At 41.7% G+C, this 27,333-nt stretch overlaps 1 protein-coding gene across 3 annotated transcripts; it reads right to left on the bottom strand.

Moving 5' to 3' along the window:
• Positions 1–2,929: 2,929 nt before the first annotated feature.
• On the bottom strand, positions 2,930–27,266 carry hook1 (hook microtubule-tethering protein 1). 3 transcript variants are annotated; one of them, XM_079504907.1, is made up of 22 exons: positions 27,126–27,266; positions 25,147–25,232; positions 24,437–24,509; positions 23,326–23,376; positions 22,567–22,699; positions 19,903–19,970; positions 19,408–19,470; positions 17,546–17,629; positions 15,731–15,894; positions 15,079–15,219; positions 14,400–14,601; positions 10,362–10,472; positions 10,118–10,205; positions 9,154–9,220; positions 8,136–8,270; positions 7,035–7,122; positions 6,612–6,643; positions 6,379–6,461; positions 5,857–5,957; positions 5,539–5,640; positions 4,220–4,288; positions 2,930–3,743 (listed from the first exon to the last, which is right to left on the bottom strand). In XM_079504907.1, exons 1-22 carry the CDS (start codon positions 27,168–27,170, stop codon positions 3,588–3,590), a joined length of 2,142 nt encoding a protein of 713 aa, XP_079361033.1. In that variant the 5' UTR covers positions 27,171–27,266; the 3' UTR covers positions 2,930–3,587. The 3 variants fall into 3 exon arrangements, 2 of the variants coding, with proteins under 2 accessions (XP_079361033.1, XP_079361034.1); XR_013790305.1 differs by having other exon boundaries at positions 3,663–3,743; positions 4,220–4,328; XM_079504908.1 differs by lacking the exon at positions 6,612–6,643 and having other exon boundaries at positions 6,379–6,489; positions 7,031–7,122.
• Positions 27,267–27,333: the final 67 nt, after the last annotated feature.

The following is a 27,333-nucleotide window of genomic DNA, read 5'->3' as shown; positions in this document are numbered from 1 at the left end:
AGTCCTCTTTAGCCTTGAACTGTTAACACAGCTGCTACCCAGTTATATAAATGCTAGCCTGAAAGTACTCAAGCTTTCCTATTGGTTCACCAACCTATGTGCCCGCCCTCTCTCCCCTGTAGAACACAGCGGAGAACAGACCTCACCAAATTTGGAGCGACGACCCTCTGCACTGATATTGGTTAGGGAAATACAAGGTTCACTCCCACTCCTATGCCACATTTTCTGGGTCATTTGCCCAGGCTTTTTTTTTTATCCCACGATTTTGGCAACCCATTTGTTCACCCAGTGTCAATATCTAATCCTGGGCACTACACTTCCTCTGGGTATGGGCACTGATGACGCAAAGGAGAGAACACGCCCCCACAGCGTACCCAGCGGGAATCGAACCCAGGACATTCTAGATGTGAGGCGACAGCACTACCGACTGTGCCACCTCACCAAGGCTTTTTGAAGGGCACTAGCCCCTCAAACACCTGGCCTTTCATTGTGACATCATGTGGCAGCAAAGTCTATGGACTTTGTGTGTGCCCCCAAAGGCACCTATATAAACACCTTCCTCTAGTGGCGGCTCAGAGTAATAAACTGAAACCATCATAACACTTGTTTGAAAAAGCAATGCATTTATTTATTTTTCAAACACCATCATTTTCATAATGTATAATAAACTTTATCCATTTATACACAATTAGCACTGTACTTAATCATAGTTCTATGGATCTTTCAAGCCCTCTTGTTTTTTCCTCTTTTTACATAAATGGTGTTGCTAATAAATCAGTTAGTGTACAATGATTGATTATTCACTGCAATGGAAAAACAGTTTCAACACGAAATTCTAAAAGTCTAAACTGCCATTGAATGCCTGCGTGACGATTACACACGGCTGGGTTCCGAACTCAATAGATGAACAGCACTAGGCTTGTTTAGCAGTTTAAACTCCAACTTAAGCCGCACCATAAGGCTGAACAGGCCACCATCAACTTTACAACATAACAATGTTAGAAGATGAAAGCTGCTAAGGGTTTTGACCGTTTATGACAGGGGTTCTCAACGTTTTTGGCCGGGGACCCCCGAAAATGCTTTGGCAACGTCTCGGGACCCCCGCCCCGCCCCCTCCCGACCCCCAATATAAATTGACTGCTACAATAACCTTAAACCATTTTGGGTGGGAACCCCTTTTGGTGTTTTAAGCATTGTTATAATTTAGCTATTTAAAAATAGCAGATCTACAAGCTCATAGCGCGCCACCGAGTGGCGCACTACGAGCTTGTAGGTCTGCTATTTTTTTTTTTTGGAAATAATTTGGGGACCCCCTAAAATAATTTGGCAACCCCCCGAGGGGTCGCGACCCACGGGTTGAGAACCCCTGGTTGAGACCTGCATGGGAATTTGTACAACGGCTGCAGAAGACAGTAGGGTTTCAGTCATTCAGACTTGGACCCAAGACTACAAAACTAATATAATATTGCATTATTCATCCACCAGATCCAAAGGCCTGCAAGATACTCTTGACTGGATCATGCAAACCATATAAGCCAAATGGACTCTGAAGTTAAGTATTCAAACATTTCCACAGCCTCATTACTCACCCAAATCCTGCTTTCTTGGTTCTAAATATAAATATTTTAATCAGTTGTACTCAGTTATACAGCACCATTAATACACATGTGAAACTACACCATGAAAAGTAGAATCTCCCATATAATACAAAGCATGTCTATCATCAAAATGTCCGATATCAAATAAGTGCCATCTTTAAATTACGCTGTCTTTGCAAGTACAGTGTGTAAGCATTATAGTGATATTTTAGATAAAAAGCTGGTGTTAAAATAGCGGGATGCTTTGAGAATGGTAAACTCTAGCTGTATTTGCTGATTACTCACTCACTACTAATCTACGTAGGTACATTCAGAAAGACATTCAGAGAACACATGCTGCCTGTATATGATACAGTCTAGGAGAGTAGAAAATTAAGATGGAAGCTAAACACACTTGTTCTGGGTTTCTCATTTTGATTAAAGATGTGTTGTTGCAGCACCTAAGTGGTTTAGTCAGCTAGTAGGACCCAGAACTTTCTATTAGAGAGTTGTGTCAATGAGGGGGCAGAAAACAGCGTCAGTCACGTGGTTCATGCTACTCGAAATAGTGACAAAAGCTCATCGACTCCAGTGTATTCCTTAAACTTCCGATTCAGGGCTTTGTCACTATTTGCCAATAGAAGTCTATGTAGAAGAGCCGCCATTAGACTGGCCCGATGAAGTGAACAGAGGTGACCCAAATCCCTAATAGAAGGCTCTGGGTAGGACCTCTTCAGGATTTTCACAGGTTTAGCAGTAGGGATGTGCTCCATTCTATGGAAGAAATTAGTAATGATCTGTTTTTTTGCTGAAAAAGGACCCTTGGTGTCCAGCACCAAATACTTCATTTCCGTCAAATCCAACTCTAGAAAAAAGGTCTAGCGGTATCTAAGGTACAGTAATTCATATTTAGTCTTCTGATTGACAGTGTTACTGTACCACCTACTTTGATGCACAGTGCGAGGTAGAAGACATAGCACAAAGAAAACACAGCAGTTACATGTAACTCTCATTAGAATTCAGTAACCGGCATGTACCATTCCGTTATTCCTGATCAAGTACACAGAAGCATAAGAAGGCTAAATATTATCCATATAAAAAGTATTCATCTAAGCTTGCGGATAGCTAGATTATTGTGGGGGTCGGGAAACATGCATTGTTTATCTAGCTCATTATCGAGATAATGTGGCCTGGGTTGGCTTTAGTTAATAAGTTCAACAGATCGTGAGATAAGATCTGTTGGGTGGAAACCTCATGTGCAAATGTGAAAGCTGTTACTTTTCAGGATCAAAAATAGCAAAAGTAGCTGATCTACAAGCTCAACACACAGCTTGTGGATCTGATACTTTTAATGCTTTTGTGTGACACTGTAAGGTGAGGAAGTAGGTCACTGATTTACAAAAACACAGTTTCGATAAGATGTATCGTCAGGCAGAAACCTCATATTCATAGTTAACTTACATCCAGAGCATTGCAAGATAATTGCCACTATAAAATTGAGAGGGGGTATGTGTGCACCTAGGGTTACACCAAGGTACTACAGGGGGTACATGAGCTAGAATTTATTCTACAGTTATATTTAATGAGGGAATTTGTTTTTAACAAACTTCATGTGAACCTGCTGATCTATGTGTTAAGCAAAACAAAAAACTTGACTAGCACAACTGTTACTGAAGAGAAAGCAATACTTATTTTCAGTTATGCCATTTTACTTTTTGAACATAAACTGGACTTGGAGAAGAAGGGTGCCATCGGGACAGAAGCCCGAAACGTTTGAGAACCGCCAACCTATTGTGTACAGATAGACCGCACCGGTAAGTGCTCATTGGTCAGCTCATCCCAGGAAAAGGAGTGCTTAAGGTCACTTGAGTGTTCTTTTGTGGGGTGGAGGGGGGCAAGAGGACCCGGTTTGGATATATCGGTGTATCCCTAGATGGAGATCAAGGTTCAAGGCCTAAGAGAGTGTGGGATCTACTTGGTGGTCGTGGATGCTGAAGGAGTGTGTGGAGTCTACTTGGTGCTGGTGGCTGGCGCGTTGATAGACAGCCGGCGCGTGGCGTTCGTGACCTGTCGCTGCTGCGACAAGAACGACTGGCCGGGGGGCACCAGTGAGGTGGCACGGCCTCCCAGACGATTCTCGATGGCCAGCTTCTGAAAGTTCAGACTCTAAAAAGAGAGAAAGTGTGTGTTGTTTTTTCTTCTTCTTTCCGAGAATGGAATTTGCTTACTGACAAACCAGTGTTCATTTTGTCGACTAAAACGATGAAGAAAAATGTTCGTCGACTACCTTTTTTCACTGACAAAAACGAAATAAAAACAAATCTGATGACTAAGACTAGATATATTGACAATTTCATAATTTTTTTAACTAAAATGTTATAGGGAGGGACTAGTGGAGAAGAGATCCAGTAGAACTAAAAGACAAGTCTACAAGCTCACAACGCGTGAGCAAGTGGAATATCCGCCATCAAGGCCCGCTAAAAATTGTTGACAAAATCAACTAGACAACTAAAATATGACTAAAACTAAATGAATAAGTTTGATGTCAAAATGAACACTGTGACAAACATTTAAAATGTTATTGTAGTGTTGTGAGTGGTGTCTTTTTGTGAAGCTCAGAATAGAACTTGATAAATCTTTACCTTGTTGTTCCAAGCCGTCACTATCAGCTTCTCCTCGTACTCTCTCAGCTTGGCCTGTTCACATTCCCGCTAGGACCAGAGAGGAGAGGAACACACCAATTAGCCATGACTGAAAAGGGGGGGGGGGGAAGAAGGGAAAGAAAAGATCCGAGCACTCAAAAAGGAACAGAGGAGAGGATGTAATTATAAATGAATGTACTTTAATCATGTCCGTTACAAAGTTTAAAAGCCAACTTGTTTCAACCAAGACCAGGGTGTGAGTAGCATGAGGCTGACAACGCACACATCCATAAATCGTATAAAAACATGCATGTGAGACATGCAGATGCAAAGTCAATCAGCCAGAATTAGTACAATAAATCACCATTATTAGTCCACGTTTTTATCTCTTTTATGGTGCATTCTGAGCAGCTGATCGTAAAAAATATGAGTGGGAATGGATGTTTGGTAGTTTGGACTTTGGAGAGATCACTTGACTAGTAACTAGTATATGCTGCGTTTTGATGACCTGTCATTCACACCGTCATATACACTAATTTAGTACCACTTTGACATCACTCAGCCCAATTCCTTGTAGTGGAAACGCTGGTACAAGTAGGCGGTGTGGGGTGGTGTGAGGCCATGGTAGTGGAAATCGGGCTATAGTGTCCCTATTCTGGGGGCAAACATTCGGTGAGTCTGCAAACTCGCAATTCATCACAGCCCATTGTGAGCTTGTAGATCCACTATTTTTGGCAAAGAGATTTGGTGTAGAGTGAAATAGAGGATCTAGTATAGAGCCCTATGGGAACACAGTCAACCAACTACATCGGGTTTAAGTGGTTAACACATCAACCCTGGAATCCTTTCTGAATTTTTTCTGTTATAAATCATTTACACGGCAGAGGTTGTGGGTTCGAATCCACCGTGGTGCATCTGGCTTTGTCAAGCATCTATATGCAAACACAATTGGCCCGTGTTTAGGGGAGGGACTGTAAGTACTCCTATGGGCTGGTGGCACCTGTCAGCAGGGAGTGTTGGGCAGGAGGAGTAGGACAAAGGCTCTACATCCTCCTGGTGGGGGCTCCTCACAGGCAGGTGAGTCAGTAGGATACAGCAGTGACAACACACAGATGTGTGTGGGAGAGGAATTAATAATAATTCCCATTTTAATTATTTTCTATATATATATATAATAAGAAATAGAGAAAACGTGTCTACCATTGAGCTTATAGGATATTTTCACCATTACAAAAGTATATAGGAAAAAAAATAAGTGTACATTTTGTACTAGTCTGTCTTTCATTATTTTTTCTAAGTTCAAAAGGAAATGGAATTACCTCTAGACTGATGATCCGCTTTTCCCTGTCTGCCAGCTGGTTCTTCAGGGCAAGAATCTCAGCCGTGGCTGGATTCAACTTGGGGTCCAAGGCCCTGATCACCTAGAGGAGGGAAATACCAAATCTAAAATACTTCTCCATCTGACTGATTGCAAAACTACTAAGCAGAGGAAAATATGGCTCAGGCTCTTAGCCCCAAACAATGCAACCAAGTGCAAAAATAAAGAAACAATAAAAGCTCACTAACATTACACAATAGAATGCAACAGTATCTGGATTCACAAGAGCCATGAAAGCCTATTGGAGACGTTGACTCACATTGCGAGCTTTCTCCAGGTACATTTTGTACCTCTCCTCCATAGCCCTCATGTCATCATCCTTCTTCTTTAGAGCAGCCATCAGCTCATCCACTCTCAGGGCTGTGAGACAAACAGGTGTCATACAGTTTGCATTAATTCAAATACAATCTCACGACTGTTTCTATGATCCAATGTGTGATTTATGAATCGGTGTGAAAGGAGTCTCCCCATCTGCCGCACACACTAGCACTGATTCCTAAACAATTAACAAAATATGTAGAAAAGAAAAAAATATATGTTTTAGTAAATTGTTCTTGCTGTTCTACATACTGCCAACCAGCTGAAGAAATCAGCTTGTAGATTGGTTATTTTCGCTGCACAATAGACTTCGATAGAAGACATCCTGGCTTCAATGGAATCCATATGATATCAGTCATGGCGACTGAGAACTTTAATCAATGAGTGCCAAACAGACTTGTAAAGCTAGCATGAGGGTTATTTTTCTAAAGTGATAAAACGTCAAGGTGTTATTTTCACTCACATGTCTGCGTGTTGTCTGGCTGAAGGTCCTCCAGAAGCTCTTTCTTCTTCATGATCTCATCCTGAGCCTCATTCAGCTGAACCCTGGGAAAACACATACAAACCATAAGCTCTTTAGCACCCCCTACTGGAGAAGATGGAAACAATTTTACTGACACTACTTTTAGATTCATACTATTCTTCAACAGCGACAATACTGTAGATTCCTACCATTTACTGTAGATTCCTACTTACATGTGAGCGTCAAGTTTCCTCTTCAAGTTAGACTGAAAACCAAAAAGTCATACATTTGAAATCCTTCTACATAGTCATTTGCTCAATAGCAATAGCATATATACAGCAAGTATATGTCAGGGAGACAAAAAAATATATTCTCCAAGTGTCCATCAGGGTGATGTGGCTACAGTAAATCTGGAATTTGCATCTAACCAAAATGTAGAGGACATATTATTTGGTCAACTGTAATGTTATTCAACCTCAACAGCAGCATGCTGCTACAATAATGTATCTTTTAACATCCATGTGTATTGCATGTGAACGTTAACACTAATTTCGACTTAATCGCACATAATTTATAATCCACTCAATCACAACCATTTTCACGTGGCTTTTTGTCAAACGGAACAAGTAATGTAATGAGCCTTTTATTGAACTCACATCATCAGGTTTGGCCGCCTGACTCTGTAAAGCCTTCTGGAGGTCTTCGACCTGCTGCTGCAGAGCAGTCATCCGCTCTCTGCTCAACCTGCAAGGAAGTACAGTTTAGAGTTAATCTAGAACGATTGTGTGCCACAGGCCTTCCTCGGGAATACATATTATTGGGTATTATCGTTATAATTAGGACTGTCACGATAACAAATGCAAGTTGATGATTTAATTGCCACACAAATACTTGCAATTGACGATGATTTTAAGTGTTTTTGGCATTGAACATGAATACAACTAATGTAACTAGAAAAGTCGCAATTTTGAGAAATTGCAAAGTGTGGTTGCTGCAGTCGCTTACATAGGCCCCTCCCCAATTTGAAAATGTCTATAACGCTTGAATAGTTTGGTCATCTGCCCCTGCAAGGGAATATGTCTTTATAAACCATTGTAAAACATAGATTGGTTACGTAACCAACAGCCAATTAGCTACTATAGTGCAACCACACTAATAATAATAATAATTAATTTGTCTATTAAATCAATGTTTTTATGTTAGGAGAACAGTCAGAGGGCGAATGGATCATTAAAAAAAAAATCACACCTGTGTGAAGTGAGGGGCGCTAATATATTAAAGTCTAACTGGTGTTGATTAGGTGATGTAAAACAAACTGTGCCAACAAACATTAAACGTCATTAACAATAAAGAGATTAAACGCCATTAAGAGACAATATGACGTAATGAGGCACATTATGACGTAAATTTTCATTGTCAATGGCGTTTATAAAACAAACATTGAACTAAAGACAAAGACAAACATTAAACCTGTGTATAGGAGGAGAGGGCACCCCTCAAAAAAGAAAATAAATCACACCTGTCATTGTACATTATCCATTCATTGTCAATGGGAATTGTGTAGAATTTTTTTTTGACGATTTGCTCGTCCACATGATGTAAATTCTCCATTCATTGTCAATGGCATTTAATTTTGTTTGTTAGGACAAAAATCTACACTATAGCTGAATATAGGCGGGGGTAGCGCCCCTCAATAAAGGAAAAGAAAATGTATTAGCCTTTCCGATTAAAGATAGAAAATGTAAAGAAGCTGGTACCTATTGTCCGTGTCCAGTTTGCTGCGTGTTCTGTGTGCCTCTTCAAGCTGAGCCTGCAGCTCGCTGACTCTCACACAGTCCTCCTGATGCAGCCTCAGCATCTTGTTCTCATGCTGCAGCCTGATGAACTTCTCTCTGGAATTGAAACACACACACACACACACCACAAAGGCTACGTCGTTTAGAGAAGACACTAGGTTACAATGTCCAGTTCTGGCCTGGGACAGGCCAGAACTGCCCCAGCAGGTGAGTAGATAAATCAAGTGTCAAGCCAATTAGCCGTTCGCTAAGTCCCACCCAAGCCCGTTCTTGGCCAATACCACGTTAGCGACGGTTACTAAGCAAGGATCCTGGTCAAGCTTTCAATGCTGGTCAAAATAGTTAAGCAGTGTCAATAAATATATTTGCTGTAGCATGTGTGGACCTCAGAAAGAGGGTTTGTTTTCTTACCTGTTATGAGCAAACTATAGTCCAGTCCATGAATTATTTCGCTCCGTTGTGCAGTTTAATAGTCAATATTAGAAATAAAAATAGGCTCTCATAGACTTCCATTGTAACGGGGAAACAGCTCTCAAAGTCACTCTTTTAGCACATAAGCGACCACAACAAAAGCTGTAAGATCGATTTCTGAGTTCTGACCCCTCTCCCTGGCCATAATCTCTTTGAAGCTCTCTCTACAAGTAAATGAAGAGGATTTATTTTATGGAAGTAGTATACACAACACGGGACATGTTATACAGTATGTACATCACATGTGCTAGTATTCACGTCCAAAGTGGCTTTCTAATGGCAGTTCCCTGCAGTGCATTGCACTCAGATCAAACTTTGTGTCTACTTCTACAACTGAACTACTCATTGCGGCAATGCATAAAATAAAATAAAAAAATAAAAATGATTTGGGGGCTTCACAAATAATAGGTGGTGCTATGATGTGAAAGTGACAGTGTGTGTGAAGAGGATCATTTGTCTCAGCCCTGGTACAGAGTGCAAATGTGATGTCACATGAAGCATCCATTACCTGAACTCAGAGGGGAGGAGCTCAGCTGCCAAGGTATCATGACTGGGACTGCTGGAGGGAAGCATCCCTAGGAGAGATTTATGAGAGGAAAAAGAAAACAAAAAAAAACAAGGATACAAGTTTAGTATAGATTCTTATCACTTTAGGAGGCATTTAGCAGACACTCTCAATCTAGAGCAATTTACAGTAAACAAGGAAAACACAAGGTAATACATCAAATGCATAGAAATAGTAATCTAGGATCATAGGTAAAGCAAGAACCTATCATCAGCCTAAACTGTCTAACATCAAAAGATCAATAATCTGTACATTGAAACTATACACACTCTAGGATGCCAGGACCAGGTCTACAAATGACCTGGCCACATAACATGCTAACATGCTATTACATTTTAGAGAATTCCACGAATTCCAAATAAGCACAATGCTACTTTTATCACAGCTTTGTGCGCAGTTCTGGTGGCCAAGTCACAGACGTATGCACAAGTTCCGTTCATGCCTGCTTTGTGGCTGTGATACGTCACTGACTTCCCCTCTGAGTTTTCAACCCAGCTTTGTGGGTCTTCGACTACTGGCCAATCACAGCTTTCTGAGAACTGCGCTGAGCATGGGGCGCTCGCTCTTCTTGTACTTTCCTTACCCCTCTCCATCCTTGCTCGATTACAGAGTGCCCACACAACTTGCCCAGCACGGACAAAACACGGTCAGTGGCCAAAGACACAGCGCTGCCTGCCTTCGTTCAAAATGTACGCTTTGCGTGTGTGTTTGTTTCACTCGGACACACGATATTCACTGTGACACGGACGCGTGGCGTTAGATGTACACCGTGCAAGGTTCTAGTTACATTTTTGCCTTTGCATAAGCCTGCGAGGTCGTCGAAAAGTATGACATTAAAGTATGACATTGACCTGCCCTACATACGCTATGTGGCACTACTGTAAATAAAGTTGAATGATTGAGGTACCGGCTTGTTTGAGCTGGGCCTGCTGGACCTGTGTGCATCGTAGCTCCTCGTTGGTCTCCTTCAGGGAATCTCGCTCAATGATGATCCTCTATTGATGGTGAGACCAGGGAAGGAGGGGGAGAGAGAGAAGACGGACAATGTTTCTAAAACATTTGGTCAATGTTTCTACACTGTAGTCTGCTGTGTGCAGTAAAGAGTCAGCGATAAAATATTCTCCCGGTTATCATTCAAAACATGGTCTCACCTCTTTTTCCTTCATCATAGTTTCGTGTTTCTCCTCAAACTTCTTCATCTCGAAGGCGAGGTTGTCCGCCCGCCGAGTCTCCTCAGACAACTTCTTGTGTATCTCCTGGATCTGAGTGCATGCATAACATTTAAAATTAAACACATTAATGAATAAATCAGGAGGGGAAAAGAATTCAAAAACATTTACTGCTAAAGTTGGATATGAATGGGTGCAATGTCATGAGCAGCGGGTAGTAGCACAGACACACACACATTCCCCGCTTCCCTCCATCATAGACTGGTTAATTGGATCACTTTTCTTTCGTTGCCATAGTTGCCCTAGGCTGCACTAGGGTGGGAAAACACAAAGGCATTCACAACCATGACATTGTTTACTTTCAATACACCATTACTTTTAGTAGCATAGTTGACAGTCACAGAACTTAGCCATTGTATTGCTTGATGGATGACGTAATGAACACGTTAATTCTGCTCACATGAGTTCCGTTTTCATTATTACTTGCGCGAGCAGAGCGTGCGCAGGTACCGTTTTCGGCTGCGTACGTCGCTCGGCCAATCAGGGCAAGAGTTGGCCCCTTTGACCCTTTGTATTGCCTCCTTGTGTTGGTGGCGTTGCTCGGCCAATCAGGGATTGGCTGATGACGACACTACTGTGTGTGTTTATGTAAAAACATGTTTAAAAGACGTATGTGGATGACGTAATCAATTTAAGTATATATATATATATATATATATATATATATATATTTATTTATTTTAAAGATATTTTTTTTGCGGCTTACGCCTTTTTATTGGTTTTTGAAGGGACAGACAGTAGGCTGACAGGAAACGGGAGAGAGAGATGGGGGAAGACATGCAGTAAAGGCCGTGTCGGGCTCGGGAGTCGAACCCGCGGCACACTGCGACTGGATTACCAGTCGGGTGCCCAGACGGTTACGCCACCGCCTGGGCAGTTTATAGTATATATTAAGTATATATGTCAGATGTTTCAATGACTTGCTTGGGTTCAGCTTATAGCGCAGTAGTTGATGGTGGAGAGCCGTGGCGCAAACTGAACGGTTAAGCACTGCACACACAAGTTGCGCACTCTGCTCGTGCACAAGTAGGCCATTTTATTTGTGCCATTAACCTTATGTAAGAAATATAGTATATCTCTGCTGTCGGGAAGAAATCAGCCAATACATTTACTTTTCAACAAATGGGGGGGGAAAGAAAAGGGAAAAAGAAACATGCTTTTAGAACAATACTGCCTCATCAACATAGTTGGTACGGTCACTCTAGTATACATTGTCAGATAGTGTACTTGAGTGTGTCCTTATATTATCATCACTTTACCCCAAAACAGCTCAAGTGGAGTTAGGAGGTTTTTGACCATTAATGTGGGGGTCTTTTTCCATCAGACTTCATCATTCTAATTAATGGGGGAAAAACCACCCAACTCCACAAGTTTGACCACAGTTTTGAGGATCCACTGTAGTTGGATAATCAATGGCTGTGTTGGTTATTGGGATTGTGGTTTAAGTAAAGAAGAGCTAATTGATTGGCTAAACAACGGTTTAATACCGTGGGTGGTGTGGCACCCCGAGTCTGGCAGTCTGCTACATCAGGACTTCCTTGTACTCACACCTCGAAACAACCTGTTCATGCTACTAACATTACTTGTACTACTTAGTGCTTATCTCTGACCTTTCATCACATGGTTTGACATGCTAAATCTGCATATATGGAGCCAGCCAGAAACTCTACATCTGACCTCACTGACACTAGATTAATAGTTTCACACCTGCTTCTCAACTGTGCCGTAGTGAAACGGACACGTTGGGCTTGAAACACTGGCTCTAAAGTTTCTGACCCAATCAGAGCGTCGCATCCCTTCAGGCGATGGGGCGGTAGCTAGGGACAGTAGCTATGCTACCTGCACGGTGACGCAGGACACATGACGTGTGTTTGTTTACAAGTCAGATAAAAGTCAGATAGTCGGACAGTTTACAGCTATGTGGCTTATTTCTACCCTATAATGTTTTCAGACACATATTTTATTGTGATGATTACGTTTAAACTGCACTGGATGTCATTAGAGGATTTCTAGCAGCTGTGTTTTGGACGGACGTGCAGATATGGGAATCAAACGGGTGAGCTTCATTTTTATTAGCTTTTTTGATGTGGGCCTCGACACGTCATCACGCAGTACGTTTTCGTTTCCCGGAAGTAATTAAAATTCGATTTTGATGGACTTTTGATATAAAAATACACACAAACTATGTTTTTCACCACCTGTGCGCAACATAACACACACACATATATTAACTGTATATATGATGATTTCGGGTGTGCCAGTACAGTACAGCGACAGTACAGTAGAGGGACCCCCACACGGTAACTGTCATTTCTCAACCGTTTCGGACGTGGGGCGGCTCGCCGGATTCGGCCTGGCCCCCTGGGAGCGTTCCATTTGAGCCACGGACCACCAATTGATGAGATTTAGCCTTTCAGACCCAACATTTTGAATATTTTGTTACTGTTGGCTAAGTCACAATTCTATATTCTCTAATTGTATAAACTTCTAAAGTAATGCAGATGTTTAACAATAATGTAACTCTTGAGACGAAATTTTACAATCTCATCAGTTATGATCTGGACTGTAGGGTCTATTTGGAATCCCCAACTATCCATCTTGTAGCTGGGGACCACCTGGAACCCACTCAGGGACTACTGGTGTAGCCTGGCTAATAAGCCAGACTCAAATCACACTGTTGTGTGGTATTTGAGTCTGGAGATTCTGTGTATGGATCTTGTTTCCCGGGGGGTGGGTTCAAACATTTTCTCTTTGACGCAATTGGTTAGAGGTACTGTCAGTCAAAGGTCTCAAGCATTGAATGTCACTGTACCAAAGCCCGCCCATATTGCATACCGTGTCCCGATTGGCCACACCAGTTCTCTGGTGTAGGAAATGGGCGTACAATTGAGCCTCTCCAGACCGTAATCCGCCAGCAGGCAATTTTTTTTTGCTAACGGCTGATTCGGTCTGGCTTATTAGCCAGGCTACTACTGGTGGTCCCCGGACCACTGGTTCAAAACCACTGTGCTACACAGCAGATGACAGAGCTCTTGGCTGGGTCAAATAAAAATCACCCACAGCCTCTTTTTCTGAAACGTCATCACTTTTGTGTGATCGATGGTGAAAACCTGCTACACTGGACAATGAACGCATATAAGATTACATTAGGTTACTGCATGGCTAAATCAATGTGACTTTGACATGACGATAGGGGGGTTTCAAAGCCCACTGTGTGTGTGTGTGTGTGTGTGTGAGAGAGAGTGAGAGAGAAGTGGCATGTACATTTGACCACAGTCCAGAAGAGGCATTCCTTTACCAAGGTGCTTAAGTAGCAACATCTTAAAGGTATATTCAGTGATTTGACTTAATTCAAATATCACTTATTTTTTCTTTTTTTCTGGATAATCCTCCCTATTATAGAGTGTGCTGACCATATAAGGAAATAAAAAAAACCCTAGTTTCAGTTTTGGTGGCGGGTGGCAAAACCGTCATCCAATCAGGATGAGAGGGGCCTTCCTCCAATCATGATCGAGTGGGGGCGGGCCTTGGTGCACATGCTGTTGGCCTGTTGCACTTCCCCCCACTGTAGAGCGTGCATGTGCCCATTTTGTTACCGGGTCGGACTGGGTGGTTTTCCGAATCACCCAAATCACTGAATGCTCCTTTAAGGATGCTATTATACAGCATGGTTAAAAATGTTAACTGCTTGTGTTCATATTTGGAAGCCTCTGTAATGTCCATAAATCAGTTGTGAGAGGCCTGCAGATTGCAGGAATGTCCAAGTCTAGAGCTAAGGCATTGGCTAAATTCTGGTCTGCGATAATTAGCAGTCGCCCATATATGGAGGAGGCGATGCTTCCTGTACCCGTGATCTGTATCCTGAAACACAATTGTTGTCGAGTTTTCCAAACTTGTGCATCTACTATTGTTTGTGTTCAAGAATTTCTAGTTAAGAGTGTGTGTGTGTGTACAGTCTACCTGTTTCTTGTATGTCTCCAGCTGCGTGCGGGCAGCATTGGCCTTGCGCAGCTCCTCCTCCAAGCTGACCGTGTTGTGCATGTAGGTCATGTTCCTGTCCTCTAGGAGCTTCACCTGCCTCCTCAGGTCACCCAGATCCTCCAGCTTTCGTCTGTAGATTTCCACCGACGTCTCCAGTTTCACCGCCCGGTCCGAACAGCTCCTGCCGGTGTTCATTTCGACAGAAATCTTTGATTTAGTGTTAGCCATATTTTAGTCATATTTTAGTCATCTGAAAAGTTTGTCTTAATGTAAGATTTTAGTCGACTAAATCTACAATTGATTTTGACGGACCTCGATTGAGTCATAATGGCCGATTTTACACTGTGAGCTTGTAGATCGGCTATTTACAGCAATCAACAATGTGTCACAGACACCCGAGCATAACATAATATGACTTGTCCTTTTGTTCTACTGCATCTCTTCTCCACTAGTCCCTCCTTAACATTTGTCAAATTTGTATTTGTTGATGAAATTGTCAATATATTTAGTCATCATAGCTTAGTTTTTATTTATTTTACAGACTCTTTCACGGGCACACAGAAACATTTAGTTTTGTCATATGCTCACACACTTCACCCCCTCACCCCCAAAAAATTTGTGATCATGAGAATGCAGAAGAGACAGTGGACAAACACACCTGAGGATGTCCAGTTCGTCTTTGAGTGCTCGGGATTCCTCTGCCAGGCTGGTGAGATCGTCGTTGCGGCGCTGAACCTCAACCAACTCCTTCTCTAACTCTTCACAATGGATCCGATAGTCATCCTTAGAAGCTTCCAGCCTAAGAGACACATACAAGCATGCACAGACAAGGATGCACACACACACACTTAAGTCTCTTTGACAGGTATTATAATAGATTAGACACATTATATATATATATATATATATATATATAATATTGGAGCACAACCAAGTAGATTCAGTGTACAGTTAGTCTCTCACACACCTAGTCAGGGACCTGAGAGCCATAGTCCTATAGTTACTTTTAGGGTTGTCCCGATCGGATCGAGTGATCGGAAAGCGGTGCCGATCACGTCATTTTATCGGATCAGGAAAAATCGGGGCATCCCTAGTTACTTTGTCTGTAGGCTACGCCATGTGGCCACTATGATGTTTTCATGTCAAGGACCAATATGCATTTAGATCTACAAGCTTACAATGCGCCGCATCGTGACGGATTGCAAGCTTAATGATCATCTATTTTCAAATAGCTGATGTAGGGTTTGATGTGTAAAACTGATTATGTGATTTAGCTGGGGACACCCAGGAAGCCCGTCACTGGAACCCACTTGAAGTTCTCTTCCTGCATGGCCTCCAGTTGTAGCTGGAGCTGGCTGTGTTTCCTTCCAGAGGGTGTGCTTGGGTCGTCCAATGAGTCCAGCTGATTGGCGCGGTCCGTTAGAACGTCATTCTCAGCCAGCAGGCTGTTCCGTTCCTCTTGGAGGCCGGTGACCTGCCAAGGTACGAAAACGTTTGAGTCATTTTTTTTTTGACATGCAGTCACGTTTTGGATTCAAACTACATACTGTACTTTTACTGGTTCTCAACCTTTTCAGGCCATGACCCCCTAAAACACTCACATTTGAACTGGGGCCCCCCGAACTTGGAATTGTAGGAGTTGAGGCATTATATTTTGTTGACTCGATTCCACTGATAAATATAGTGAAAACTTATATCATTTGACAATTTGGCCAATGTTTGTCCAGTTTTAGTATAGTTTTTTTGGGTTACTTTTGATGCCGTAATGGTCTTTTTCATTTGAGGTTTTAAAAGGGTCTTAAAAGTCCTTAAATTGGCTCTTCACTGTCATCTGGGGACCACCCCAAAATCATGTGGGGTTGACCCACAGGTTGAGAACCACTGGAGTGTAAAAATAACATCATTGTATCAAGTCAGTGAAGATGCATTGTTATTAAGCTCCCCGTCTCCTTTCTTGGCCAATTATTTCATGCAAAGCAACACATGTGCAGCAGGTCAGCACTGAAAGACTGCAGACATCAATTACAGATGACTCTCCTCTCCATAGCTGTTAAACAAACAATGTAGTTATTCCAGCCTGGAAGCCGAACACAAGCATCTTAAGCAAACATTATTACACATGGCTGGTTAGTTCCACCTCTCGCCCACTGTTCCCTACATTGTCACTTGTGAAGAGAACTTATCCATCGTCTGGAGGTTTTTAATACAAATTAATATAAAACATGTGCATAAAATAGATGCAGTCATTAAAACAGTAAAGCTTCAGAAATTAAATTCAAAAGGAATGCCTTCCTTGCTGCTAGTCTCTTTAAATGTGAACCATACAGTGCCAGGGGTCCAAAAAGCACTACTTGTCACCATTAGATCCACCACAAATCCAGTAGGTACATATTAGAAGAGCAGACCATTTTAATTACATACAGAGTGGGTTATGTTTGAGCAAGATCCCAAGAGAGCCTTCAGTTAGGTGGGTTAGTTGAGGGTCAGTGAGTTCAGTTGGGCTGACCACTAGCCAGGCACCGAGTTAAGTAGTTTGGCTTGACGGTCGGCCATGTTGAACTTACCTCACCGCGACCACAGGAGCGCAAGACCGGAGACAAAACGCATTAATCTGTCGAGAGTCCAGGGCAAGATAGCATCAGAATGTGCCTGCGTCTTTACCTTTAGTGTGTCTGCACTGCACAGAGAGGCATGAGAACAGAGGGCTAACGCTCGTGCTCTCCAATTCCCCTCAAGGCTGTGGGGACACTCACTCACTGCGCAGGGCAGAGTGGAGTGGAGGGCTCGGAGCTTAGTCTGATCTGTAAAATGACAGCTCTTCTGCCACACCAACTTCAAACAATGGACTCAGCATCAGTGTATTACACAGCTCCGGTTTATACTGTACGGTACCACAGAGAGTGAGAGTGTGTGTGTGTGTGTGTGTGTGTGTGTGTGTGTGTGTGTGAGAGAGAGAGAATGAGAGAGTGTGACTGTTCTAACTTAAAGCCAATTTGTCTTGAAAGGAACATATGGGGACAAGTACAACACCTATTGTATTCTGAATTAGGCATGTGCAAACAATAAATAAAAGAACAAACAGCCCTGAGGTAGAGAAAGGGTGTGTGTATCATCTTGGTATTCACCTGAACATCCAGCTCCTGACAGCGCTGTGCCAGCATCTCCTTTTCTGATGAAACCTCCACAAGTTCCTCTAGTGCCTTTTTCAGCTGTAGACAGAGCAAAACGTGATCTCACATTACTAATAGAGCAGCATCGGTTCAAAGGTTATCTCACTCGGGACCTTCGCTACAGTATGAGGTCATGACCCAAGATAATATAAAGCAATGTCCTCCAATCTAACTTGTTTTTAGTTCACGACTCAATTTTAAGTCACAACCAGGCCAGGCATTTCATGGAGGCCATAGCCACTGCTAGGCCTGTCACAATTACATAATTATCTAATCGCAATTGACATAATCTCAATTATTGTTTGCCTAATTGCCATAATAATTTCCATGTTGAAAAGGTTTCATATATTTTCAATTGTGGAATTAGCAGATCTGTAAACTAGTGTCCTTGATTCCCAGCATGCAGTCTTCTCCTCTATTTCTTTCCTGTCAATAAGGGTTTTTTTTTTTTTTGACACATTTGTTGAGATTCTGGTTCCCCTGACTCCCCATACCCATGTTCAAACAAGTCTAGTTACACTGAATAGCCCAAGGCTGAACGTGCATGAACTTATGACTCGGGAGTTTGCACAAATAACTGGTAATTTGTAAAAATCAAGATATATAATTTTCTTCAATAGCCGTAACATATACATTTAATTAATCCTTTCTATAATTGCTTTAGTATTTAGTTGATGGCCTTGCTGTGCTGGTGTTCGTCTTATCTAAAACAAATTGATAAGAGCAAAGGCTAAGTGGCCTTGCCCCAAAAACCATAAAAATACACCCAGGCCTGGTCATGACCCACATTTGAGAATAAACTAGACCAAAACAAAGAGGGCTTGTTAACAAAATGTTATGCTCTTCAATAATCTACCAAACATGCCTATTGCACTGATTATATGTTTACAACATGCAATGAAAAGGATTTGAGGAATTGAATTACAACCAGAACAAGGACCATGTATATTCATTACAACGAGTTCAGGCATTCAGTTCACACTCATTGTGGAGAAAATAAGTTACAGGAGCGCTACTGGTATCCCTCAGACCACCTCATGGAAGGGAATAATGTTCAAGAGAAGAAAATATGCCTTATGCCTATATTTTTTTCCAGGTACTCAAGGTGGATTTTGTAGGTAAAAGGCCTTCATAAAATTTTGGCTACAGAAGGGCGGGAACCCCTTTTGGTGTTTTAACTAAGCATTATGTTATACTTTAGCTATTGAAAAATAGCAGATCTACAAGCTCATAGTGCGCCACCGAGTGGCGCGCTACGAGCTTGTAGGTCTGCTGTTTTTGAAAAATTGTGAAAATGCAGCACAACTCTTTGAATATATATTCTTTCAGAAGACTTTTATTTTTATTTCGACGTCAGGCCTAAATGGGTTAAAAAAACACCGATGAGTCGGTTTGCACCTTCTTCAGGGTGTGATGAGACAAAGACGTTATTACTACTACTGGAGGCCACGGCCCCAGTTACTGTGTCTGTAGTTATTACTACTACTGGAGGCCACGGCCCCAGTTACTGTGTCTGTAGCCCAAATATAATAAAGGCCTTTCACACTCATTGAGCTTTAACCCATTTCAGGCCTGACGTCGAAATTTAAAAAAAAAAAGTTTTCTAAATCATGACAATTTTCGGAAAGATTTGAGGCACATTTTAACGATTTTTCAAAAATAGCAGACCTACAAGTTCATAGCGCGCCACTCGGTGGCGCGCTATGAGCTTGTAGATCTGCTATTTTTCAATAGCTAAATTATAACATAATGTTTAAAACGCTAACGCTAACGTGACATGGATGCGTTCCAGGTCTCAATGGATTAATAACACCAACCTGCAGCTCCGCGTCCCCAGGCGGCTCCGCCCCAAACTGGGCCATGTTCTCGTTACTCATGAGCTGAGGAAACAACATGGCACTGGATTAACTACATGGACACATGAAAACAAAATTCAAACTAAAAGTCCTCCATTTACTTTGCACAAACGCACAGATACACTTCAGACATGGCAACGGATTTAACATATTGGTTTAGAACAGTGGTTCTCAAAGATAGAAGATATACAAGCTCACAGCTTGTACTGTATATGCTGCGAGCTTGTACACCTGCTATTTTATGAAATAAATTGAAGGTGTTTGAAAAACCTTTTCATATCAATTTGGAGGTGCCTTTAGAAGGCAATCGTAGAATCGGCCTCAAAAACATTTGAAATAATAATTCAAAGAATCATAATAGACAGAGAAAAATATATTTACTCATGACCTATACAAATGTCCCTGCGACCTAGTGTTTGGGACACACACACATTTCCACTTCAAAGCTTTACTGACCTCTTGAATGGCTGTCATGACAACATGCTGCACAGACTCCTCCAGGGTCATAATGATCTGGATGTATTCTGGGGGTCAAAGTAGACAGACAAACACTTTATATGTCCACACGATAGACTTTAGCTATAATGTATACCAGGGGTATTCAACTAGATTAGGCCGGGGGCCACAACTGTAGAATGATTGTGTGTGGGGGGGCTGCGCGCACACACGGGCCAGCAGTACTCTAGTCTAAAGTGACTAGCTCTCAGTCTATTAAAAAAAAAACACCAGTTGAATAACCCTGATGTATACTGTGTGTGTGTGTGTGTGTATATATATATATATATATATATATATATATATATATATATATTTGAACACACAACCTTGTGGTCCGAAGGCAAGAGCTCTACTGACTGAGCTACACAGAGACAATAAAAATTGCTAAAGAAAAACAGAAAATCAGGTATAGCAACATAGGTTTAAAAAAAAAAATCACACCCGTGTGAACCGAGTGGTGTAAGGTCTTATATAGACTGATCAACTGTGGTCTGACGTAATGTCTGTCGTAATGAAATCACACCCGTGTGAACTGGGTGACCGTAGCAACCATGCTAATTTTTTGGTACAGACAGACAGACACGTAAACTAACAAAGCCAGTCGTAAGAGTGGTTTACACCACTCAAAAATAATTTAGAAGGGATTAACAATTCAGATGATTTGTCATCATGTCCATCCTCGACCTCCACTGACCTAATGAATTCTCTCAAGAACAGATTCTGAGCTACACTACCGAATCTGTCCGCAGGGCCATTCAGAACGTGTATACATTGTTGACAGTGGGAATGAAAACACAGGCACACCACGGAAGTGGAAGGCTGAGGGCAGGCCAACATCCTGTTATACACATTCTATTGAGGCCTGCCCCCAGATGCAAATTCAAAGGAAAACCACAGAGGGCACTGTTTTTCCTTTTTGCCGATGGGTTCCCAGATGGAATGACTTGAACCAGACCGGTATAACAGTGACACGATTTAATCAATTCTAGGTTTTTCAAATTGATAACACTTTGTGCTTTTTGACTAAATCAAACATCAGTAATAAGGGGAGTCGACGGACCACCAGTAGCCCAAAAATGTGGCACTGGTCGCCGGGCTCTGCTAATGACTAAACATGCGACACTGTGTCCTCTGTAGTCTCCAGTGAGGGCGCCAATCTGGGTCTGTCTTTGTCACTGGCTTGGCAGGGCAATAATGAGGCATTGTTGGACTGAGAAATTCAAGAAGCCTGGCTGGGATTTTGATGGCCACATCTCTCCTTTATTCAATGCTGTACAGTGCATGTACAGTGCATGTACAGATGTGTGAATATCCATATATGCCTTTTCTGTATGCATGCTTCAAGCATGTTAATTGTGCATGTCAGTCTGTTGTGAATAGAAATTGTCGTTTAGAAAAGGATTATAGGCTATTTTCAGTGTTAGGACCACTTTTACCGGCGCACCGGAAGTTGGTGTGCATGTCTGTGTAGCAGCTAACAATAGCCACACCACTCTAGAGTCGATCGACAACAACGGGAGACAAGAATAAATCTATCGCGACTAGCGACTGGACCGCGGAAGGCCGTCAAACACAGGATATTTTTTCAGAATTAGACGGGATGATTTAGATCGGGAGTTATGATCGTTTTAAGATTTTCGTTTTCGTCAGCTAAACAGGCAGGGAACATTTTCGATGACGTGTCACTTTTTGACACGTCATCGGATCGGGCAACAAGCGCTCCTAGGCTCTAGAGCGATGCGAACGGTTTTGTTATAATTAATCTCCGTCCTATTTATCAAGCTCCGGCTTGGGCACTTGACCATGACCTTGAAATTGAGGGAGAACTCCGCCCCGGGCCTCCATGGTGTTAAAAATGGTAACGGAGGTGGTAGCACAGTGGTAAAGTTCTTGCCCACCACCACAGAGATTGTTGGTTCGAAACCTTCGAATCCACGTGGTGCATCCGGCTTTGTCGGGCATATACTACTACGGGCTGGACGGCACCTGTCAGCAGGGAGTGTTGGACGGGAGGAGTAGGGCAAAGGTATACATCCTCCCGATGGGGCTCCTCACTGGCAGGTGAGTCAGTAGGATAGATCAGTGACAACACAGAAATGTGTGCTGTGGGGAGGATTTAAAGGGGGCTAAAAATAATTGGCTACTCCAAATAAAATAGGGAACTAATGGTACAAAATGCCAATAATGAAATCAGCATCCTACTGTACATTTTCTCCTCACACGTATAGTATGCGTGTGTGTGTGTGTGTGTGTGTGTTGCTCTATTTTCATCCATGCTAAACCCCTTATCCCTAAACTACTTTTCCTTTTTTGACTATTTTTTGAATAATTTAACTAGCCAATCTACATCGACACGTTGTGAGCTTGTTGGCTATTTTAACTATTCAAAAATGTTTTTCAAAATAGTAAAAAAGGCAAAGTAGTTTAGGGATAAGGGGTTTAGCATGCACAAAAATAGAGCCTATAGTGTTTGCATTTTGTTGATGACATGTATTAGTGTTAATTGTATATGCCATGTTGATGGTCCCCAGGACTTTTTGTGTTATCCTTTTAGCTTTAATGTCTTAATGTACCACGTGCTGGTTACATTGCTGACTAATAAAAGTATTCAATCAAACGAACCTTGTTTGCGTTCACATCTCACGGCACAGCCCAGTATGAGCTGTAGCAGCCTGCCCAGCTCCACTGGGTCCGAGTGCTCGGCCACCTTGGCCAGGTCTGGCAGGCGGAAGTCTGAGGTCTGCTGGGCAAGGATCTTGTGGAAACAGGAGAATTATTCTTATTTTAAAGTCAAAAGAAATCATGATAACTATTTAAAAAAAGTTAATTTATCGTTGCTGTCGGGCAGAAACATCTTATCTCCATATTTCAACTGTTAAAAATATTTTCTTTTGTAAATTAATGCCCTCCATCATACAAGTGATGTGTCACACAGAAGTAGCCGTTCCACATGCTCAACGTGTTGTGAGCTTGTACATTAGCTCTAAAAAATAAAATTCAAAAAAAAAGTATTCTCCACAATCTCTGAATGTTATATAGTCTGGAACTACACCTCCCGAAATCCGAGTAAGGAAGCTGCCATTTCAGTTCACAAAAATATATTTTTTTTATTTCATTTTCTGCTAAGCAAACAACCTATATATGCTTAGGTGATTTAAATTTACATTAGGATAAATGTGCAAGACTATAAAGACGAAACAGAAGTGGGGAGGAGTCTCCACTTCCGCTTTATATTTTATTCTCATGATAGAGCTTCCGTTGCTCCAGACTGTATGACGGAAGCATTTGAAAATTGCAGGAGGCAACAGTCCGACTAAATATTAGGCTACAAGGTTTCCATCTGACAGTGACAAAAAAGTGACAACAAAGTTCACTAGTTACCTCGTTATAATAATTTAAAATCATCTGCAGGATCTTCTTCAGGTTGTTCATCTGAGGAGATAAAAGTTTGTAGACGAGTAGGAATCAAAACCAGGGAATTACAAGTTTCCATACGTTCAATTTAATGGAACAGTAATTGCAAAATAAAAGTCCCTTATCTATATATATATATATATATATATATATATATTTGTTGCAATAATGAGTCAGCATAGCCTAGCCCTAGACAGACCGTAGCATCCACAATCTGGCAGGATACTAAACCTAGTAGCAGGCAATTTTCAATACCCAATTTAAAAACAAAGTCTCACTTAATCAAACAAATGTTTTGCAGCACAAATAAAAGCCCCTGTTGAAAATAGGCTGGCTTCTACTTTGTCAATGTACAAAGCCAGAAGCAATGAAAACACGATGAATACAACTGTGTGTTTGTACGACCACCATTAAGCGCTGCATCGGGTTACAGGTACAGCTAAGAGCAACAAGCTGTTACCATATGAGTTTACATAACTATATGGCCATTAGCCTAACATTGTGAATTAAGTTGTTTTCTTGAGAATATATAATGATCTCCATTGTATCGACATCAGTGATGACAGAAGAATCAAAACCTTTTTCAGCCGATTAGTGTGCTTACGTTCTCATGATCATAATCTGTCTGGTCTAGATTCAGTTAAACTTCCTTGTGGTTCAACAAGTTGTGTGCACCACACGACAACCTGGGTAAGAATGCACCTGGTGACCCATGTCACCTGCCATCTGCACTCAATATCGTCACCATTATTGTCTCTTTGTACTGTGAAATAAGCTATGCACACGCAGATCCGACACACCAAAGGTCCGACGTGCGGAAATCACCCGTCGCTCTCGAACATGCGTTGCTCCGATATGCGCTGCTCCGTGCTAGCGGTTATGGTTAGGTTAGGGGATTGGGTAAGGTTGTCGGTCTAATGACAGTCGGACCAATAGTATGTCGGAACTAAAGCCTGTACACACAAAATAAAGCTCAGATGCCACAAGGAGTCTGCATATAAAAGTCTGCATATAAAAGGCAGCATGGCAGTGATGACAGATGGACTACAGTATATGATGAGACAGCACTGTTCTGTACCTTCAGTCTCCAATTGTCCCCTGTATCCATTTTGATACGGCTCAGCCATGCGTCAGTGAACCATGCTGGGTCTCTGCAGCACACACACACACAAATCAATAAAAACATTTATCACCGCTGAATCTGATAAAATAATAACACCGTATTTAAGTTCAATGAGCTCTGACGCATATGCATGCATTAAGAAGCAGAATACCCTGTGTTGAGAGTAAGAGTGACTTTATGCGTTGGCAGAGAGACATAACTCATCAAATGGTCCCCGCCCCAAGACAGTTCACGCTGCATTTCCCTGACTGGACTAAAATACCAGGCTGCAGTGTATACAGTGTATCGTTGCTGTCAGGCAGAAACCTTGCAACTCTTCATAATTCAACTTTTCCTGTTTTTTCGTGAAAATAATGCATTACTTTGTTATACTACAGCTACACAAAATAGCTCATTTACAAGCAGCATTTTAGTTTTTCTTAAAGTGATAGTGGTTCAATTTGTCTGTGTGTTTGATAAATATGTAACCAATGAAACATTAACGAGAGATTGTGACTAAATAATAACTACATTTGATCCATTAGGAACACAGGGTTGTTTTGTTTTAACTTCCTGAAAAGTAGCAGTTTTGAACATACAAGGTTTCCATCATAGGCAAGATGAGTAAGTAGTATATTATGATTAATGGAGTGAGAGAGATAGTGTTTGTGGGTGCGTTCTCTCACATCTGATGCAGTGCCTCTGACATTGCTGCTCCAGTGGTCAGTTCCTCTGCTGCTGTGCAGGGTGCGAGGGTGTTGAAAGTCTGGAGCTGCAGGATGGACAGAGAGTTGATTAGGAAGGAGACACGGAGAGAGAGAGAGAGAGAGAGAGAGAGAGAGAGGACACTTCAACATTTTTCAGGCCAAGGACCATTTAGCTGAGAGAGATGAAGCAGGGACCCCCCACTTCATATTGTATAAAATTGTGTTGCAGATTAAACTTTTTCATAGATCTCATCTCATTGACTTGTTTGACAACACTATCATTGTGTAGTGTTGTGTTGGATTAATAATGTGTATTTTCAGACAATCCAGAAGAAAAGAAATGCTGAAAATAGCAGACCTACAAGCTCACAACAACACGCTCTGCAAGGAGTTAGAAGAATCTTCTGCTAGTATAGCAAGGAGTAGATCTGCTATTTTTGGCTAATATTCCCCTCAGATTAGAGGTGCTAGGGTTCAAGTCGTTAAAAATCAGACCCGTCTGAAGTGAGTGGTGCTGCTCTCTCTCTCTCTCTCTCTCTCAGGGTGTATGCCACTCTGTTTTCTGTTCAATTAATCACTAACAAATTAACACAGCATTGATATTCATACATTTAAAAGTTTTTTTTTTTGTGTGGTACTGTCCAGTTATGGGTGCTGAACCACTGGGTAGAACGCTGCAACTTAAGACTAATTACAGGTTCAGTGTAAAATTGCATGGCCATCTACTGTATGAATGTGCATGCAGAAGAATTAGGTGAAATGTAGCATGGGAGTTTGGATAGGGGAATACCACAGGGCCAATTATTAGCCTATACATGCAGAAAGATAGTGTCGCACAGCAGTTCATCCCTGGGGAGTTTACCACAACAACCAGATATTCCCTTTGGGGAAAAAGCAGAGGGGTGTAAAGACAATGGAGGTTTAATGTATGTATATGCATATAGGTGGATAGGCAGATTTAAGAATGTATGGATGTGTATGCATGGATGGATGGATCATGCACGAGGGATAGATGATACTGTATGGATAGGTGAAATTAAAGAATGGATGGACTGACCAGGCAGCTGGATGCATACGTGGATGGATGGATGGATATAGCCTAGGTGGGTGGGTGCATGGACTAGTCACCAGAACTGTGCTATGAATATGATGATACTAAAGCCACAGATGTATCCAAGGGAAGTTCTAAATTATTCAACTAGCAGTTCTTGTGTTAGAGAGAGAGAGGAGAGAGAGAGAGCGTGTGTGAGTTCTGGTTACTAAATATACGGTTCCCAATCCCCTCTCAACTCCAACACGTGGTTAATTTGGTTAAAGTTCAAGTAAACATCAAAATAATGTCACAGACACCTCACCTTCATATAAACTACAAAAAACAACAACCCATGAGCGGTGTTGTCAAATGCACAGAACAGCAGGGGAACCATAGACGTGAAGTCTATGATAGACTTCACCCTGCAGTGCTATACGTTAAAGGTTTGGTTTAAATCAATGATTTGCTGAGTGCAGATTGCTTACTGTTGCTCATGAGTGAACTCAGTTGATATATTACAAGATCCAATGGAGTGACATTCCACAAATGTCTCCCCGGGTTAATTAGATTAGCTCTAAATCGGATGAGGATCAACTGAAATAAGGATATGTATGTGCAGTCTTTGTTTTTATGGTAAATGTATAACGTTATTTAGCCTAATACGCACAATTGTAATGCACAGGAAGCATATAGTCTATAGTACTTTACTATATGTAACGTTGCGCAATTCTAATGCATGATTAATGAATAATGTAAACACACAACAAGGGGTCGAAAAGGTATAACAACCATGGGGTCAGTCATCATATTTCCTCATTGGTAGGATCAGTTCCATGAGAGTATTTGCTGACATAATACGATCAGGTGAATCCGTAGCCTTAAGCACACGACTTGAGAGATAATAAACACACACCGCGATACTCACCCATATTACAAGACTGTCACACAGGGCCGTTTTGTTTGTATCCATCGCTCACCCCCCGTGTGTGAATAATGAAGTGTTATTTGGTCCACCTGCTGTCAACAAAGCTCCGCTGCATTTCAGCAAATTCAGTAATCAGTATTTAAGTGAGTTCACCTGCGAGAGGTAGCTTCCTAACCTAACGTAACGTCAAATGCGTAAATGTAACAAT

This window comes from Electrona antarctica (genome assembly GCF_951216825.1).
Source record: "Electrona antarctica genome assembly, chromosome: 7".
NCBI lineage: Eukaryota > Metazoa > Chordata > Actinopteri > Myctophiformes > Myctophidae > Electrona > Electrona antarctica.
This window is presented reverse-complemented; position numbering and strand designations above follow the sequence as displayed.

Excerpts from the sequence above, each read along its gene's own strand:
- hook1 (XM_079504908.1), bottom strand. The coding sequence starts at position 27,170 with ATGGATACAAACAAAACGGCCCTGTGTGACAGTCTTGTAATATGG. Across the intron at positions 5,641-5,856 it reads ACCTGGAGAAAGCTCGCAAT|GTGATCAGGGCCTTGGACCC; the intron begins GTGAGTCAACGT and ends TCCCTCCTCTAG. Across the intron at positions 4,289-5,538 it reads AGCGGATCATCAGTCTAGAG|CGGGAATGTGAACAGGCCAA; the intron begins GTAATTCCATTT and ends CTCTGGTCCTAG.